This window comes from Eptatretus burgeri, chromosome 11 (genome assembly GCF_056783735.1).
Source record: "Eptatretus burgeri isolate ZD-2024b chromosome 11, Ebu_testis_v1, whole genome shotgun sequence".
Taxonomy (NCBI): Eukaryota; Metazoa; Chordata; class Myxini; order Myxiniformes; family Myxinidae; genus Eptatretus; species Eptatretus burgeri.
Window position 1 is genome coordinate 94,478,610 of NC_140971.1, and position 18,089 is coordinate 94,496,698.

The following is an 18,089-nucleotide window of genomic DNA, read 5'->3' on the forward strand; positions in this document are numbered from 1 at the left end:
TGTTTGTTTCTCTCTGTTTGTTTCTCTCTGTTTGTTTCTCTCTGTTTGTTTCTCTCTGTTTGTTTCTCTCTGTTTGTTTCTCTCTGTTTGTTTCTCTCTGTTTGTTTCTCTCTGTTTGTTTCTCTCTGTTTGTTTCTCTCTGTTTGTTTCTCTCTGTTTGTTTCTCTCTGTTTGTTTCTCTCTGTTTGTTTCTCTCTGTTTGTTTCTCTCTGTTTGTTTCTCTCTGTTTGTTTCTCTCTGTTTGTTTCTCTCTGTTTGTTCTCTCTGTTTGGTTCTCTCTGTTTGTTTCTCTCTGTTTGTTTCTCTCTGTTTGGTTCGCTCTGTTTGTTTCTCTCTGTTTGTTTCTCTCTGTTTGTTTCTCTCTGTTTGTTTCTCTCTGGTTGTTTCTCTCTGTTTGTTTCTCTCTGTTTGTTTCTCTCTGTTTGTTTCTCTCTGTTTGTTTCTCTCTGTTTGTTTCTCTCTGTTTGTTTCTCTCTGTTTGTTTCTCTCTGTTTGTTTCTCTCTGTTTGTTTCTCTCTGTTTGTTTCTCTCTGTTTGTTTCTCTCTGTTTGTTTCTCTCTGTTTGTTTCTCTCTGTTTGTTTCTCTCTGTTTGTTTCTCTCTGTTTGTTTCTCTCTGTTTGTTTCTCTCTGTTTGTTTCTCTCTGTTTGTTTCTCTCTGTTTGTTTCTCTCTGTTTGTTTCTCTCTGTTTGTTTCTCTCTGTTTGTTTCTCTCTGTTTGTTTCTCTGTGTTTGTTTCTGTCTGTTTGTTTCTCTCTGTTTGTTTCTCTGTGTTTGTTTCTCTCTGTTTGTTTCTGTCTGTTTGATTCTCTCTGTTTGTTTCTCTCTGTTTGTTTCACTCTGTTTGTTTCTCTCTGTTTGTTTCTCTCTGTTTGTTTCTCTCTGTTTGTTTCTCTCTGTTTGTTTCTCTCTGTTTGTTTCTCTCTGTTTGTTTCTCTCTGTTTGTTTCTCTCTGTTTGTTTCTCTCTGTTTGTTTCTCTCTGTTTGTTTCTCTCTGTTTGTTTCTCTCTGTTTGTTTTCTCTCTGTTTGTTTCTCTCTGTTTGTTTCTCTCTGTTTGTTTCTCTCTGTTTGTTTCTCTCTGTTTGTTTCTCTCTGTTTGTTTCTCTCTGTTTGTTTCTCTCTGTTTGTTTCTCTCTGTTTGTTTCTCTCTGTTTGTTTCTCTCTGTTTGTTTCTCTCTGTTTGTTTCTCTCTGTTTGTTTCTCTCTGTTTGTTTCTCTCTGTTTGTTTCTCTCTGTTTGTTTCTCTCTGTTTGTTTCCCTCAGTTTGTTGCTCTCTGTTTGTCTCTCTCTGTTTGTTCCTCTCTGTCTGTTTCTCTCTGTCTGTCCCTCTCTGTTTGTTTCTCTCTGTTTGTTTCTCTCTGTTTGTTTCTCTCTGTTTGTTTCTCTCTGTTTGTTTCTCTCTGTTTGTTTCTCTCTGTTTGTTTCTCTCTGTTTGTTTCTCTCTGTTTGTTTCTCTCTGTTTGTTTCTCTCTGTTTGTTTCTCTCTGTTTGGTTCTCTCTGTTTGTTTCTCTCTGTTTGTTTCTCTCTGTTTGTTTCTCTCTGTTTGGTTCTCTCTGTTTGTTTCTCTCTGTTTGTTTCTCTCTGTTTGTTTCTCTCTGTTTGTTTCTCTCTGTTTGTTTCTCTCTGTTTGTTTCTCTCTGTTTGTTTCTCTCTGTTTGTTTCTCTCTGTTTGTTTCTCTCTGTTTGTTTCTCTCTGTTTGTTTCTCTCTGTTTGTTTCTCTCTGTTTGTTTCTCTCTGTTTGTTTCTCTCTGTTTGTTTCTCTCTGTTTGTTTCTCTCTGTTTGTTTCTCTCTGTTTGTTTCTCTCTGTTTGTTTCTCTCTGTTTGTTTCTCTCTGTTTGTTTCTCTCTGTTTGTTTCTCTCTGTTTGTTTCTCTCTGTTTGTTTCTCTCTGTTTGTTTCTCTCTGTTTGTTTCTCTCTGTTTGTTTCTCTCTGTTTGTTTCTCTCTGTTTGTTTCTCTCTGTTTGTTTCTCTCTGTTTGTTTCTCTCTGTTTGTTTCTCTCTGTTTGTTTCTCTCTGTTTGTTTCTCTCTGTTTGTTTCTCTCTGTTTGTTTCTCTCTGTTTGTTTCTCTCTGTTTGTTTCTCTCTGTTTGTTTCTCTCTGTTTGTTTCTCTCTGTTTGTTTCTCTCTGTTTGTTTCTCTCTGTTTGTTTCTCTCTGTTTGTTTCTCTCTGTTTGTTTCTCTCTGTTTGTTTCTCTCTGTTTGTTTCTCTCTGTTTGTTTCTCTCTGTTTGTTTCTCTCTGTTTGTTTCTCTCTGTTTGTTTCTCTCTGTTTGTTTCTCTCTGTTTGTTTCTCTCTGTTTGTTTCTCTCTGTTTGTTTCTCTCTGTTTGTTTCTCTCTGTTTGTTTCTCTCTGTTTGTTTCTCTCTGTTTGTTTCTCTCTGTTTGTTTCTCTCTGTTTGTTTCTCTCTGTTTGTTTCTCTCTGTTTGTTTCTCTCTGTTTGTTTCTCTCTGTTTGTTTCTCTCTGTTTGTTTCTCTCTGTTTGTTTCTCTCTGTTTGTTTCTCTCTGTTTGTTTCTCTCTGTTTGTTTCTCTCTGTTTGTTTCTCTCTGTTTGTTTCTCTCTGTTTGTTTCTCTCTGTTTGTTTCTCTCTGTTTGTTTCTCTCTGTTTGTTTCTCTCTGTTTGTTTCTCTCTGTTTGTTTCTCTCTGTTTGTTTCTCTCTGTTTGTTTCTCTCTGTTTGTTTCTCTCTGTTTGTTTCTCTCTGTTTGTTTCTCTCTGTTTGTTTCTCTCTGTTTGTTTCTCTCTGTTTGTTTCTCTCTGTTTGTTTCTCTCTGTTTGTTTCTCTCTGTTTGTTTCTCTCTGTTTGTTTCTCTCTGTTTGTTTCTCTCTGTTTGTTTCTCTCTGTTTGTTTCTCTCTGGTTGATTCTCTCTGTTTGGTTCTCTCTGTTTGCTTCTCTCTGGTTGTTTCTCTCTGTTTGTTTCTCTCTGTTTGTTTCTCTCTGTTTGTTTCTCTCTGTTTGTTTCTCTCTGTTTGTTTCTCTCTGTTTGTTTCTCTCTGTTTGTTTCTCTCTGTTTGTTTCTCTCTGTTTGTTTCTCTCTGTTTGTTTCTCTCTCTTTGTTTCTCTCTGTTTGTTTCTCTCTGTTTGTTTCTCGCTGTTTCTCTCTGGTTGTTTCTCTCTGTTTCTCTCTGTTTGTTTCTCTCTGTTTCTCTCTGTTTGTTTCTCTCTGTTTCTCTCTGTTTGTTTCTCTCTGTTTGTTTCTCTCTGTTTCTCTCTGTTTGTTTCTCTCTGTTTCTCTCTGTTTGTTTCTCTCTGTTTCTCTCTGCTTGGTTCTCTCTGTTTCTCTCTGCTTCTCTCTGTTTGTTTCTCTCTGTTTCTCTCTGATTGTTTCTCTCTGTTTCTCTCTGTTTGTTTCTCTCTGTTTCTCTCTGTTTGTTTCTCTCTGTTTCTCTCTGTTTGTTTCTCTCTGTTTCTCTCTGTTTGTTTCTCTCTGTTTCTCTCTGTTTGTTTCTCTCTGTTTCTCTCTGTTTGTTTCTCTCTGTTTCTCTCTGTTTGTTTCTCTCTGTTTCTCTCTTTCTGTTTCTCTTTGTTTCTATCTGTTTCTCTCTGTTTCTCTCTGTTTCTCTCTGTTTCTCTCTGTTTCTCTCTGTTTCTCTCTGTTTCTCTCTGTTTCTCTCTGTTTCTCTCTGTTTCTCTCTGTTTCTCTCTGTTTCTCTCTGTTTCTCTCTCTTTCTCTCTGTTTCTCTCTGTTTCTCTCTCTTTCTCTCTGTTTCTCTCTCTTTCTCTTTGTTTTTCTCTGTTTCTCTTTCTTTCTTTCTCTTTCTTTCTCTTTCTCTCTCTTTCTCTCTCTTTCTCTCTCTTTCTCTCTCTTTCTCTCTGTTTCTCTCTCTTTCTCTCTCTGTCTCTCTCTGTCTCTCTGTGTCTCTCTCTCTCTCTCTCTCTCTCTCTGTGTCTCTCTCTTTCTCTCTCTCTCTCTCTCTTTCTCTCTGTGTCTCTCTCTTTCTCTCTGTGTCTCTCTCTCTCTCTCTGTGTCTCTCTCTCTCTCTCTCTCTCTCTCTCTCTCTCTCTCTCTCTCTCTCTCTCTCTCTCTCTCTGTGTCTCTCTCTTTCTCTCTGTGTCTCTCTCTCTCTCTCTCTCTCTCTCTCTCTCTCTCTCTCTCTCTCTCTCTCTCTCTCTCTCTCTCTCTCTCTCTCTCTCTCTCTCTCTCTCTCTCTCTCTCTCTCTCTCTCTCTCTCTCTCTCTCTCTCTCTCTCTCTCTCTCTCTCTCTCTCTCTCTCTCTCTCTCTCTCTCTCTCTCTCTCTCTCTCTCTCTCTCTCTCTGTGTCTCTCTCTCTCTCTCTCTCTCTCTCTCTCTCTCTCTCTCTCTCTCTCTCTCTCTCTCTCTCTCTCTCTCTCTCTCTCTCTCTGTCTCTCTCTCTCTCTCTCTGTGTCTCTCTCTCTCTCTCTCTCTCTCTCTCTCTCTCTCTCTCTGTGTCTCTCTCTCTCTCTCTCTCTCTCTCTCTCTGTGTCTCTCTCTCTCTCTCTCTCTCTCTCTCTCTCTCTCTCTCTCTCTCTCTCTCTCTCTCTCTCTCTCTCTCTCTCTCTCTCTCTCTCTCTCTCTCTCTCTCTCTCTCTCTCTCTCTCTCTCTCTCTCTCTCTCTCTCTCTCTCTCTCTCTCTCTCTCTCTCTCTCTCTCTCTCTCTCTCTCTCTCTCTCTCTCTCTCTCTCTCTCTCTCTCTCTCTCTCTCTCTCTCTCTCTCTCTCTCTCTCTCTCTCTCTCTCTCTCTCTCTCTCTCTCTCTCTCTCTCTCTCTCTCTCTCTCTCTCTCTCTCTCTCTCTCTCTCTCTCTCTCTCTCTCTCTCTCTCTCTCTCTCTCTCTCTCTCTCTCTCTCTCTCTCTCTCTCTCTCTCTCTCTCTCTCTCTCTCTCTCTCTCTCTCTCTCTCTCTCTCTCTCTCTCTCTCTCTCTCTCTCTCTCTCTCTCTCTCTCTCTCTCTCTCTCTCTCTCTCTCTCTCTCTCTCTCTCTCTCTCTCTCTCTCTCTCTCTCTCTCTCTCTCTCTCTCTCTCTCTCTCTCTCTCTCTCTCTCTCTCTCTCTCTCTCTCTCTCTCTCTCTCTCTCTCTCTCTCTCTCTCTCTCTCTCTCTCTCTCTCTCTCTCTCTCTCTCTCTCTCTCTCTCTCTCTCTCTCTCTCTCTCTCTCTCTCTCTCTCTCTCTCTCTCTCTCTCTCTCTCTCTCTCTCTCTCTCTCTCTCTCTCTCTCTCTCTCTCTCTCTCTCTCTCTCTCTCTCTCTCTCTCTCTCTCTCTCTCTCTCTCTCTCTCTCTCTCTCTCTCTCTCTCTCTCTCTCTCTCTCTCTCTCTCTCTCTCTCTCTCTCTCTCTCTCTCTCTCTCTCTCTCTCTCTCTCTCTCTCTCTCTCTCTCTCTCTCTCTCTCTCTCTCTCTCTCTCTCTCTCTCTCTCTCTCTCTCTCTCTCTCTCTCTCTCTCTCTCTCTCTCTCTCTCTCTCTCTCTCTCTCTCTCTCTCTCTCTCTCTCTCTCTCTCTCTCTCTCTCTCTCTCTCTCTCTCTCTCTCTCTCTCTCTCTCTCTCTCTCTCTCTCTCTCTCTCTCTGTGTCTCTCTCTCTCTCTCTCTCTGTGTCTCTCTCTCTCTCTCTCTCTCTCTCTCTCTCTCTCTCTCTCTCTCTCTCTCTCTCTCTCTCTCTCTCTCTCTCTCTCTCTCTCTCTCTCTCTCTCTCTCTCTCTCTCTCTCTCTCTCTCTCTCTCTCTCTCTCTCTCTCTCTCTCTCTCTCTCTCTCTCTCTCTCTCTCTCTCTCTCTCTCTCTCTCTCTCTCTCTCTCTCTCTCTCTCTCTCTCTCTCTCTCTCTCTCTCTCTCTCTCTCTCTGTGTCTCTCTCTCTCTCTCTCTCTCTCTCTCTCTCTCTCTCTCTCTCTCTCTCTCTCTCTCTCTCTCTCTCTCTCTCTCTCTCTCTCTCTCTCTCTCTCTCTCTCTCTCTCTCTCTCTCTCTCTCTCTCTCTCTCTCTCTCTCTCTCTCTCTCTCTCTCTCTCTCTCTCTCTCTCTCTCTCTCTCTCTCTCTCTCTCTCTCTCTCTCTCTCTCTCTCTCTCTCTCTCTCTCTCTCTCTCTCTCTCTCTCTCTCTCTCTCTCTCTCTCTCTCTCTCTCTCTCTCTCTCTCTCTCTCTCTCTCTCTCTCTCTCTCTCTCTCTCTCTCTCTCTCTCTCTCTCTCTCTCTCTCTCTCTCTCTCTCTCTCTCTCTCTCTCTCTCTCTCTCTCTCTCTCTCTCTCTCTCTCTCTCTCTCTCTCTCTCTCTCTCTCTCTCTCTCTCTCTCTCTCTCTCTCTCTCTCTCTCTCTCTCTCTCTCTCTCTCTCTCTCTCTCTCTCTCTCTCTCTCTCTCTCTCTCTCTCTCTCTCTCTCTCTCTCTCTCTCTCTCTCTCTCTCTCTCTCTCTCTCTCTCTCTCTCTCTCTCTCTCTCTCTCTCTCTCTCTCTCTCTCTCTCTCTCTCTCTCTCTCTCTCTCTCTCTCTCTCTCTCTCTCTCTCTCTCTCTCTCTCTCTCTCTCTCTCTCTCTCTCTGTGTCTCTCTCTCTCTCTCTCTCTCTCTCTCTCTCTCTCTCTCTCTCTCTCTCTCTCTCTCTCTCTCTCTCTCTCTCTCTCTCTCTCTCTCTCTCTCTCTCTCTCTCTCTCTCTCTCTCTCTCTCTCTCTCTCTCTCTCTCTCTCTCTCTCTCTCTCTCTCTCTCTCTCTCTCTCTCTCTCTCTCTCTCTCTCTCTCTCTCTCTCTCTCTCTCTCTCTCTCTCTCTCTCTCTCTCTCTCTCTCTCTCTCTCTCTCTCTCTCTCTCTCTCTCTCTCTCTCTCTCTCTCTCTCTCTCTCTCTCTCTCTCTCTCTCTCTCTCTCTCTCTCTCTCTCTCTCTCTCTCTCTCTCTCTCTCTCTCTCTCTCTCTCTCTCTCTCTCTCTCTCTCTCTCTCTCTCTCTCTCTCTCTCTCTCTCTCTCTCTCTCTCTCTCTCTCTCTCTCTCTCTCTCTCTCTCTCTCTCTCTCTCTCTCTCTCTCTCTCTCTCTCTCTCTCTCTCTCTCTCTCTCTCTCTCTCTCTCTCTCTCTCTCTCTCTCTCTCTCTCTCTCTCTCTCTCTCTCTCTCTCTCTCTCTCTCTCTCTCTCTCTCTCTCTCTCTCTCTCTCTCTGTGTCTCTCTCTCTCTCTCTCTCTCCCATTCGTCCAACCCCATCCTTTCTCCTTTTAAACCCGTAGTTTTCACAGGTGCATTTAATCGAATGATCACTTTGTTGTTTCTTTAAATACTTCCTATGGTCCTGTAGCGTAGTCTGATATTTCAGATCAATTGTTCAAATTTGCATAAAAGCACCAAAATTGGTACACATGTAGAATAATGTATTCCGAACAATTCTAGATATGGAGCCACCCGAGATTGTGCCTTAGTCAGCTTCGGCGACCATTTTCCAAAATGGCCGCCATTCTACTTTAGCGAAATTGGCTATATGCTCTTATTTTCTTGTTGTATTGGTGGTAGATATAAGGAAAGTGTAAAATTCAGTAAATTGACCATGAAAAGGCGTATTCAAATATTATGAGCCAGTATTTACGATAAAAAAGCCATTATTTGATTTGTAAATTGCTGCTCTCCTGAAACTTTTCGCTGAAAAGTACCCATTATTGCCTGGAGAACAAGAGTCAAATGATATTCATCACATTCAATGGGTTTGGAATCAACAAAAATTGCATTATAGTTTACATACTTTACTCTATTTTGAAAAGGGAACTGATAATCGTGATAATGACAAACTCAGAAAATGTAGTCAAATTGTTGCACACTTCACTTTGAAGCGGCTATGGTTTACTGTCTACTACCATTCTACCCGGACACATGGTACACACATACATCAGTCTCGTACAATATGAGTTTCTGAGCTCAAGTGTACTGGTTCTGGATCAATAAGTCAACACTTTTACAAGCAATGCGACTTTGCATTTGCACATTCTAAGCTCGGCCGATATCTCAGTCTGTGTCTGCTGCGTCTGTCTACTGGCATTCTCCTTCACAAGCACACAGTCCAGTGCATTGCAGATTAGCCTTCTTGCACTTGCAGCGGTTTCTACAGCCTTTTTACAGCCGCACGACACCAGCTCGAAGAAGTTTTTTGAAGCCTCAGGGAGTGTGGTCCAGGGCGGTTTGTAGGACCCATCCTCTGTTTGCCGCCAACCCCAGTTTGTTGGTGATGGAAGCACGGGTTGAGGGAACAAGACCTGCCCCCAGACATCGCCACCCTGGAAGACTGATCTCTTCACATGCTGTTCCAAAGCATCGTAGGTAGGTGGGATGCGCTGGACGGAGTTCCTCTTGGCGAAGAGTCTTTCTGGCCTCGTTGGCGTCCGTATATGGACTGGTGTGGTCATAGAGGAGCACCACAAACCTTTCAATGCAGTGCTTTGTGTCATCCTGGATGTTGACTGGCGTGGTGGTCAGGGTTACAAGAGAATCTGTCAGTTCTGGAAACGAGTTCCATGTGGCCCAGGCAGATTTCTTCCCATGCCCCATGAATGCTGATACCATGTCACATCCGGTCATGGCGTGGAAGACAGGGAGGGCACGTGCCTTCTGTGGACCGAGGGAGGCAGCTATTTCATGGGCAGGGATGTAGCGGTAGTTCTTGCCCATCCCAAAGGCAATCCAGAGGTCATCCACAAATGATCGTGCCTGGGATACCATCACCGCCAAGACGACGACGTCGGTGTCTACGGTTCGAACTTGAATCCGACGGTGGTCATGTACTGCAGCATGGGCCACATGTAGCATGATGCGAGTGTCCGCCTCTTCTTGACCGCATGGAGCCAGAGAGCTTTCATCTTCCTGCCTTGAAAGGCAGATGACTGCTTCACCATCAGTGACGACCAGCTCCTTTGCCTCGTCATGGAAGGACTGCACCAGCACATCAGACAGGAAGGTGAAGAGCTCCACCTTGTTTGCGTCGACATGTAGGAAACTCTGCCAGTTTCCTGGTATGGCTGCGGTGCTCACCACGTGCCGTCGCACCCCTTTTCCTCGTTTCTCCCTTGTCGCCATCTTCAATGAGCCATCTTTGTAGCTATCCCTAATGAGGTCGAGACGTGAAGCACGACGCAGCTGCCCCTCGACGTATGGGATGAAGACTTGGTGGGCATATTCTTCAAATGTCTTGGCAGTGCCAGGCTTCAACATCTGCACGGACGGCGCCGTCAAGGACAACAGAAGTGACAGCAGGTGCATCAGACTGAGCTTCAGCAACGCCTTCAAGGCACACCAGCAAGTCGCTTTTGCTACCTTGGTGTAGCTTACCTGCATCAGATAACGCGGGAGGGCATGCTTGATTTTCATGACGGAAGAACTCGTCCAGGTTCCCATCGTGGTTCTGGCAGCCTATGTGGAGCCTTGCAAATAAGGCCATATCATGACAAATGACATTTGTATTGTTTTCCTTTGTAAATGCACATCACATGGAGTATTTATCAACTCTGAGAAACCTACAACGAGAATAACAATGACAGATATCCCATGTTGTTAAAGTAGAATGGCAGCCATTTTCCAAAATGGCCGCCAAAGCTGACCAAGGCAAAATCTCGAGTGGCTCCATATCCAGAATTGTTCATAATACATTAGTCAACATATGCACCAATTTTGGTGCTTTTATGAAAAGTCGAACAATTGGTTTGCTATGCTGCAGTACTACTACATAGTTTATACAATTTGACTTGTCTACATGGTATACTTTAAATTAAGTTAATTTACATCAGCCTTTGTTCCAATCTTAATTATATGGTTCCTGTCCTCCTGATGTCCCTGTAGTGACCAACATGTTCTGGTGTTTCTTTGGGCATCTCTTTCTGGGGTTTAATAATGCAATTGCTGATTAGTCGAAGAACCAAGTGACTTGTATTTCAGTGCTTTGCTTCAGATTGTGATGCATATGTTCATGTGTATAAACTTCAATGACTGTGTTTGCCTCTAACTTCGTTGGTAGTTCGGTGGAACACCGCCATCTGATGAACCCTGCGAGCATGAAGCAGGCATTGATCGCGTCTGCACGTCGCCTTCCTGGGGTCAACATGTTTGAGCAGGGTCACGGCAAACTTGACCTGCTACGTGCCTACCAGGTGCTCAGCACCTACAAACCTCAAGCGAGGTTAGTCGTCGAAGTGATGTCTTTAAACTGGTATAAGTTGTGTAACAGACGTAGGCCATTTTTAGTGATGGGTTACTTGCCCAGCCTTGCATTGCGTCACGTACATCTTTTGTACACCTTTATGTATGAGTGGGCGTCTTAATGAAGATTCCATTTAATTGTCAATTTTTCACTCGTATATTTGAGTTTCGAAACAGGAATTGGTGTTCATTTGGATTGTTTAACATGTTCACATGTTCTGATGTTCAGTCGGACGTCTGATGTTAACCCTCGACCTGAAAGGCTTTTAATGCATATGTTTTCTTCCCTCCTATTTCCCCCCCCTCATTCAGTCTCAGCCCCAACTACATCGACCTAACAGAGTGTCCTTACATGTGGCCGTACTGTTCACAACCTTTGTATTACGGTGGCTTACCGACCGTTGTCAATGTGACGATACTTAACGGAATGGGGGTCACCGGCGTGATTGTTGACAAGGTAATTGTTCGTTGAGCCAAGAAATCATCTTCTTGTTTATTTAGGTCGTTAACCGAGTCCAAGGTGAAGATGCCACTTTTTTCACATATATATTTCCAATTTCTTTCACCACAGGAGTTTTGAACACTCAACAAGAGTATTCCCATTTAACAAGACATTGTTATTCCCTCATCGGGAATCTTGATTTTATTTAATTTTTATTGTAAATTAATGTGAGCAGGATTTGCAGTCTGGAGGATAAAACTGTTCCTGTGAAATGTATTCTGCTGTACCCCCAAGAACTAAGTGATTTTTGTCACTTTAACTTGCCAACAAACGTCTTGACCTTAAAAACAGATTTTCTCATGTCTGTGTCTAACTCCTTGCAGTTTGCTCTTGAATGTGAACCATATTATGTAGCTTGACGTCTGCCGAGGAAATGTTTTCAAGCGGAAACGATGACCGATTCATATGGAATGAGGCTCGTGTCGATCCCAGTCGGAGGCCCGACTGAATCGTGTGGCAAAGATTTATGAAACTTGAGACCCGAAGAATATCTAATACTTTTGTTTGATCCTGGTAATTTGAGAGCTTAAACACACTCCCATTTTGAAGTATAGCAAACATGGGGAACGTGGGAAGAGTGGCTGGTGAGGAGGGGGTGGATTGCAGGAGCGGGGGGGGGGGGGGGGTGGTGTGGCAGAAGTGAAAGAGTGGAGTGGCGTGGGGCAGGGAGGGAGGGGAGAGGAGTGGTGAGAGGAGGAGGAGGGTTTTTTAATGTTTGTTTGTGTTTCCCCCCCCCCCCCCTTGAAATTTCACTCTTAGCCCTCCATGATGGTAGATTATGTGTATTGATCACCTCGAGATATTCCATCACATCAGTTGTTACCCCAATGATTTAAGCAGATGTAGCTGGGATTAGTGTAGGTCAGCAACATGCTTTGAGCTTAAACATGATCGTTAAGATTTGATGATTATGTTGATTAAGACTCACCTTGGATTGTCCGAGGTCAAAACTCAATGTTATCGTTGCCCTCCTATAACCACAGCCAGTCTGGCAGCCATATCTCCCACAAAACGGAGATCATATCGAAGTGGCCTTTTCCTACTCCAGTATGCTGTGGCCATGGTCAGGCTTCCTGGCACTTTCAATTTCCGTGGCCAAAAAGGCTATCAACTGGGAGGGTGTTGCTCAGGGTCACGTCACCCTGACCATTGCATCTCCCAGAGACTTGAAGGTAAGAATTGGGGATGTTTTTAATGAATCATGAATGCCCTATCACATTCATGGGTGAGACTTGAGTGTAAGTGTGCACTTCTGCTCTTTTGCTTCCACCCCCGGCTTTCTTTGAGCATTGGGGGCATTCAGAGAGATCTGAGAATCTAATTTCAACAGAACGTTGATCTAACTATTCCAATCACTGTGGCAAGCAAGGAGAAGCTTATCACTTAGTGTGTTCACCCTTCCACAGGGCAAACTTGTTCAAAATACCTCGTTTGCTTTGACAAGGGGTTATTGCCTGAAACGTCAGCTTACCTTCGCTTCGCAGAGGTTAGCATACCTCGATTGACATTTTTGTTTTGTTTTGTTTTTTTCATTCCATCAATTATTTTTCTGCCTGTCGCTTACAAAGTTTCAACATGGTGTCCCTTGTCTGCAGTGTAATCGCTCCGTTTATCCTTCAATGCCCTCGAAATAGTTTTTTTTTTATCATTGCTTCTTCACCCATGTCTCGATCGCTTCACTCAAGAGTCAAGATCATTGACGTCCAAATAGGTTGGACTTCAAATCTCGAAACGTAGAATTCCCTGAGGGCCGGGTCCAGGCTGTACCGGGTTCAGCGAACTGCTCAAGTCCACAGTCGTAAATGGCATAATGCTGCCAAGCAGATCATTGTTGTGATCGAGGAGCACACCTTTGGTCAAAATTTCACGCCATTTGTCTTTGATGATTTGTTGCAATTTTTGCACGAGGCTCACGGAATATTCCTCTCCGATTGTCATTTTGTCAAGCATCGAGTCATTCAGCAGTATATCCTTTGTCTCCGAAGGATACCCTTTGCATTCCAGTGAATTTCGGCCTTTATTTTGTCCAGCTAAGGGTAAGGTGCTACATCTCTCGAATGGCGGTGATCCCTTGTGCTTCTGTTGTACAGATTCCGATTTTGTTACAGAATCCAAATTGCAAAGCCACATTTGATCACAAGTGACCGGACGAGCGATGTCAACTTGATTTGCACGACTCGTAACTGTTTTCGCATTCCTCTATTGTTTGGCATTTTTATTAGTCTCTGGGTGCAATAAGGTGATGTGTGCAGTTTTTGTGTTGTTTTCCTTTCTTCCTTTTCTTCTTCTTTTTAAATAAAAAAAATAATGCTTTCGAGCTGTCTGTCCATCCGTAATAGGTTTTCGTTTCTGCACTAACTTGAGAACGGCTGAAGGGATTCAAGTTGAACTTGGTGCAAGTATGTATAATGATTCAAAAATCAACTGATTAGATGATGGGGGCAAGAAAGAGGTCAAACGTCAGAGGTCCCGTTAGGTACAATTCTGTTACCGTGCTAACTTGTGAACGAACCAGTGATGGGATTTTGACCAAATTGGTTAAAGTAAAATTATGATGCAAAGATGAACGGATTCGATTTTGGCATCAGGAGGTCAGAGGTCATGTCGGGCAAAATGTGATGCTTGAGAACAGCTGAAAAGATAACCAAACTTGGTGCAAGTATTATCATGATGTAATTATGTGGGCAGAGGCATGTCCGTCAACGTCACGATGTTGAAGAGCACCGTTCTAGTTTTTCTTTTTTTGTGTAGTTTAAAATTCCACGTTTATTCTTTCTGATTACTTGTGTCCCAGATGTTTGCCTAATCACTTGCACGTTGTTTCTGCCATTCGGAAATGCAGGAAGGCAGTGCAGAGCAGATTAGCACCGTGCGTTTGCCCGTACGTGTTCGGGTTGTCGCGACGCCGCCACGTGCCAAACGTGTACTTTGGGACCAATATCACAACCTGAGATATCCACCAGGCTACTTTCCTCGAGACAACTTGCGTATGAAGAATGACCCTCTCGACTGGTACGGACAACAGCTCATGACGGTTTCTCATTGTTGCAATTTGTTGCATTGAAGCTAAACACTATTGGGTACTTAATTATGGTTCCCAGGAGGCGGCATTAAGTGTTTATTCGTGGTGTCAGTAGTGTCCCGCTTTTTTTAAAGAATTTTTCCCCATTATTTAATTGTTTTTCATTTTTCGCTTTTTTTGATTATTCAAAATAATTGTTGCGGGTGACGGATTCAAACCAAGATCCCAAATGTCATTCTCGACGACAAGTGTTACAGGGTGACCCAGTGACGTCAGCAAACCCATGTCCTATTCCCAGCCCGCTGGGCTAAGACCCGTGAACTGGCTAAGCGATTTTTTTCTTTTTTCTTTTTTTTTGGAAGCTTAGACTTGAAGGTTCATATGTGTACGAATCAAAAAATTGGACCACGGATCCTGGAGCTCACCTTGATCAAGAGAAATTGTTGATGATGTCATAAAATGTCGAAATTTTGTGAATGCACAGAATCTAGTCATGTGATGGGTTGAATGGAAGCCCTCTCGATGCTGATTACTGTGATACATGTTTACAGGTCATGTTTTTGGCTGAGGGCATGGCTGTGCTGTGGATATAATGCCCCCTGTAGGTTAGGGCCGGAATTTCTTCGTGTTTTAGGCCAGATTTCAACCCGTTAATGAGTGCAAATTTTTAAGCTGTCAAAACACCTTCAAGAAGCATCAGATATGAAGCTTGTGGCCAAGTTTCATCAAAGTCGTGTGTTTGATTCAAGCGATAATGACTGAAGTGTTTACTGATTCACTGACTTACCGACGAACATTTCTCAATCGCATTGGCTCACCGGACTCATGTCCAGGTGAGTTAAAAATCGTGTTTGGTTTAATGAATATATATGGCTTCTATTAACACTTTATCATTGTTGTTTTCTTGAATAAATAGCTTGAAACGAAGATTTAATGTTTTCTGATATCCTTTTATGCTCGATTGGCCCTGCCCCCCCCAAAAAAAAACAGCTATCATGTATCACGTAACCCACCAGGTCATCTCGACCTCGGGTTCATACGTGTACGGTCTTGCAGCACCTTCTACATAATGATTTTGACTATTGTCATAATCTGAGGAATTTTGATCAGAAAATTATTCGTCAAATTCACTTTCTGATGAGTCTGAAGCGAGTTGTGCTCCCATTTTCCATTGCTTGCTGCAAATTTTTCCCTTAATTATGTCATCACAGTTTTGTTGAAAATTTTAGGGGCAATACTTAGACGGGTTTGCATATTTAACTGTTGAACCTCAAAAAGTTATTGGAATTAAATACCATGATCAAGTTCTTTCTTTCTTACTTAAAAATAAAGATAATCGCATCAAATTTTTTTTCTGATTCTGTGGACCTTGAAGATCAAGCACAAGGAGCAGAATTATAAACTGCCACACTGGCAACTTGGGGGGGGGAGGGGTGCTTGCGACTTGAACACTGTTTCCAAAACAAGTGTGAAAACGTTTAAAAAAAAATTTACAATTCTTTTTCAATTTTGAATTTTTTTTTTTTTCAATTAGACTTTTTTCCCAATTTTCAATTATCATTATTATTACGATTATTTTTGTAATTTTCAAGAATTTGATTCCCTCCCCACCAAGTCCCGAAATATTTCCCCGTTATTTCATTTTTAGCTCACCTGGAATGCAGTTCCGGGGAGCTTTTGGGATGGCGCATTGTCCGTCCATGCATAAACACTTGCAACTTCTTCTGAAGTGCACTGAAATGCACACATGATTTTGATGAAACTTGACCACAACCTTCAGGTCAGGTCAGGTCAGGTATGGGATCATGCGCCGGAGAGGCGTGTCACTGCATCCACTTTCTGCCTGTACTCCAGAGGCCTATGTCTGGCCATCCCCCAGGTAGATGTCTGGCCCATCCCCGTCTCCTGGAGATGCTGATCAACCACGAGGCACGTGGTCAGCCCATTGGCCTCCACTTAGGAGACTCCCTCGCTGAGAGAATCTGGTGAGCAGGATCAGCATCAGGAAAATGAGCCAAATGTCCGTACAGTTGCACCTGACGCTCACGGACGATGCAGGTAACAAATCTCATTTGAGTCTGTCTCAGCAACCACTCGTTGGACACAAAGTCCTACCAGAGATGGCCAAGGATTCTCCGAAGAGACCTGGTACCAAAGGAATTGAGTCTCCTTCTCTGTTCCCTGGTCAGAGTCCAAGTCTTGCATCCCTAGAGATAGACTGGAAGCACCAAAGACCTGAAGACTTAGACTTTCGTCCTGCACAGGTACCGACAGCGCCACACCCCATGATCCAGTGAATCCATGACTCCCCAGGCCCAACCCAGACGTCTATTGACCTCTGCTTCACAGCCAGCAGAAACATGAATATCACTGTGAAGGTAAGTGAATCTCTCCGTGACCTCAACATCCTCACCACAAATAGGTACAGCCAGGATATCAGCATCCAAGACGTCATTGAAAGCCTGGATCTAAGTTTTTTTTTTTTTTGCAGTTTTAGTGTGTTTTGCGGCATGAAGGATTTTATGGTGGCCGGCGTACAAATCCTGCCACCAACCTCCAAAAAAACATGGAATAAAATAAGTAACCCAACTGCACGAGGGAGTCCGCAGACACAGTTGGTCACTAGATATGGATGGCCTTGGCTCACAAGGAGTTCCTCCTTTGACAGGTTTTGTTTTTAATCCTGCTGGGTGTCCATATTCATACACCCTCCTCACCATAAAACCTGGTCGGGGGGAGACTTTAGTCGCTGACAACCCGACCCTGAAACAGGTTAGTACAGGTTCACATGTTACCTGTAGCAAAGCCACAGATCTTCATCACCCGGTATGTACCCAAGTTTGTTCATGGCATTAAAAAAAAGTGTCGTGCCCTCCGGGTGCCTATGGGGGGTTGCTCCCCAAAATAGGTATTTGCTTTCTTCTCAGAAACTACACACACAGTTCCGATGAAACTTGACCACAACCTTCATCACCTGTGATGGACCAAAGCTTGTTCATGCTATTTTTTTTAAAAAAAATCAGGTTCCAAGTGGGTTTCCGGGGGTGGGGGGATGTTGGGGGATGCGGTTGGAAGGGGGTTTCCCCCCAAAATAAATATTTGCGATGACATGGATTCATTGGTACATTTTGCTGATTCCGTCTGACCTTGACTTCCTCCTCAGTATCATTATTCTACCAGGTGTATTGCCCCTATTTTTGTTTTTAAAATTATTATGGTTCCCAGAGGGGAGGCATCAAGTGTTTCGTCTTGGTGTCTGTGGTGTCCTGCTTTTTTGGAAGAAAAAAAAAGTTTGTTTTCATTATGAGGCAGAATTTCAGTTGCAACCTCTTAGCTAATGTTTCGAAGCCTGGTGTTGGTTTCGCGGTTCGGGTGGCTGGCTTGGGATCTTGGAGTCCTGAGTTTGAGCCCCGTTGGCCACTGACTTAACACCAGGCGGGGTTGACTCAGCCTGTCATCCTTCCGAGTCAGCGAAATGAGTACCAGTGCACTGGTAGAGGGGCACAGCATCAGCGGCACAGCCGCGCCCCAACAAAATGATAGCGACACAGCGGCCAAGCTGCCATATGCAAGAAGAAGAAGAAGAAGAAGAAGAAGAAGAAGAAGCTAATATTGTGAGTTGGCTGTCCCGGGAACCATCAGCGATCTACAATCGCTGCCTTCTTGTTCTGTATCAGTTGTGGATGTACTTTAAGGAGGACATTTTTTTTTAAACTGCGTTTTTTGGGTGGGTTGGTGTGTGGGTGTGTTTAATTATGCAGGAATGGTGACCATATTCACACAAACTTTCGTGAGCTGTACCAGCACCTGCGCAGTAATGGCTATTTTGTTGAGGTCCTTGGTGCTCCTCTCACCTGCTTCGATGCAAGCCAGTACGGTAAGCTGCAGTGGAAGATGATTGTGGAGTTGTTGTAGTTAAGTTCAATAATATTTCACACTATCAGTGTTTTTGTGATTTGCACAATACACACAATTTGTGATACACACTTGTCATTTATTTCATTGTAATTATTGTTTTGTGATGACTTCTCAGACTGGTATCAGCCCTAAGAGTTAAGGTGGCTGCCTTAAGATCTCAGGGTCTTGATTTTGAACCCTTGTCGTGCTGTTAAATAACACCAGGTGGGTTGACTCAGCTTGTCAGCAAAATGACTACCAGCTTACTGGAAACGGGAGTGGGGAGTGGGGGGGGGGTGTCGACTCTGCATCAACGGCACAGCTGTGCTCCAAGAAATGATGCAACCAGCAGGCACAGGCTGCACACGAAATGATGATAACATCTGACCTTTTTTGTGAAATTTTAAATGGTCGGTGGTGTGGTTCTGCACTCTCACAACCGGAACATTCACAAATGTCTGACTGGAAATTATTAGCTTAAAGTTTATTTATTTATTTTGAAACCTCCTCCTCAGACTTCCTTCGAAGCTTACTTTGGATGGGATGTGAAGGCCGAGATTTGTTTCGC

The 18,089-nt window shown here is 43.6% G+C and overlaps 1 protein-coding gene across 2 annotated transcripts in view; it reads left to right on the forward strand.

Moving 5' to 3' along the window:
* Positions 1 to 18,089, forward strand: part of MBTPS1 (membrane bound transcription factor peptidase, site 1) — a 189,619-nt gene that overhangs the window by 145,199 nt on the left and 26,331 nt on the right. For both annotated transcript variants that reach the window (XM_085847449.1, XM_085847450.1), the window contains exons 11-15: positions 9,919 to 10,080; positions 10,413 to 10,557; positions 11,586 to 11,774; positions 13,445 to 13,614; positions 17,386 to 17,501. In XM_085847449.1, the coding sequence (XP_085703575.1) occupies positions 9,919 to 10,080; positions 10,413 to 10,557; positions 11,586 to 11,774; positions 13,445 to 13,614; positions 17,386 to 17,501 (782 nt within the window). The remainder of the gene's footprint in view (positions 1 to 9,918; positions 10,081 to 10,412; positions 10,558 to 11,585; positions 11,775 to 13,444; positions 13,615 to 17,385; positions 17,502 to 18,089) is intronic.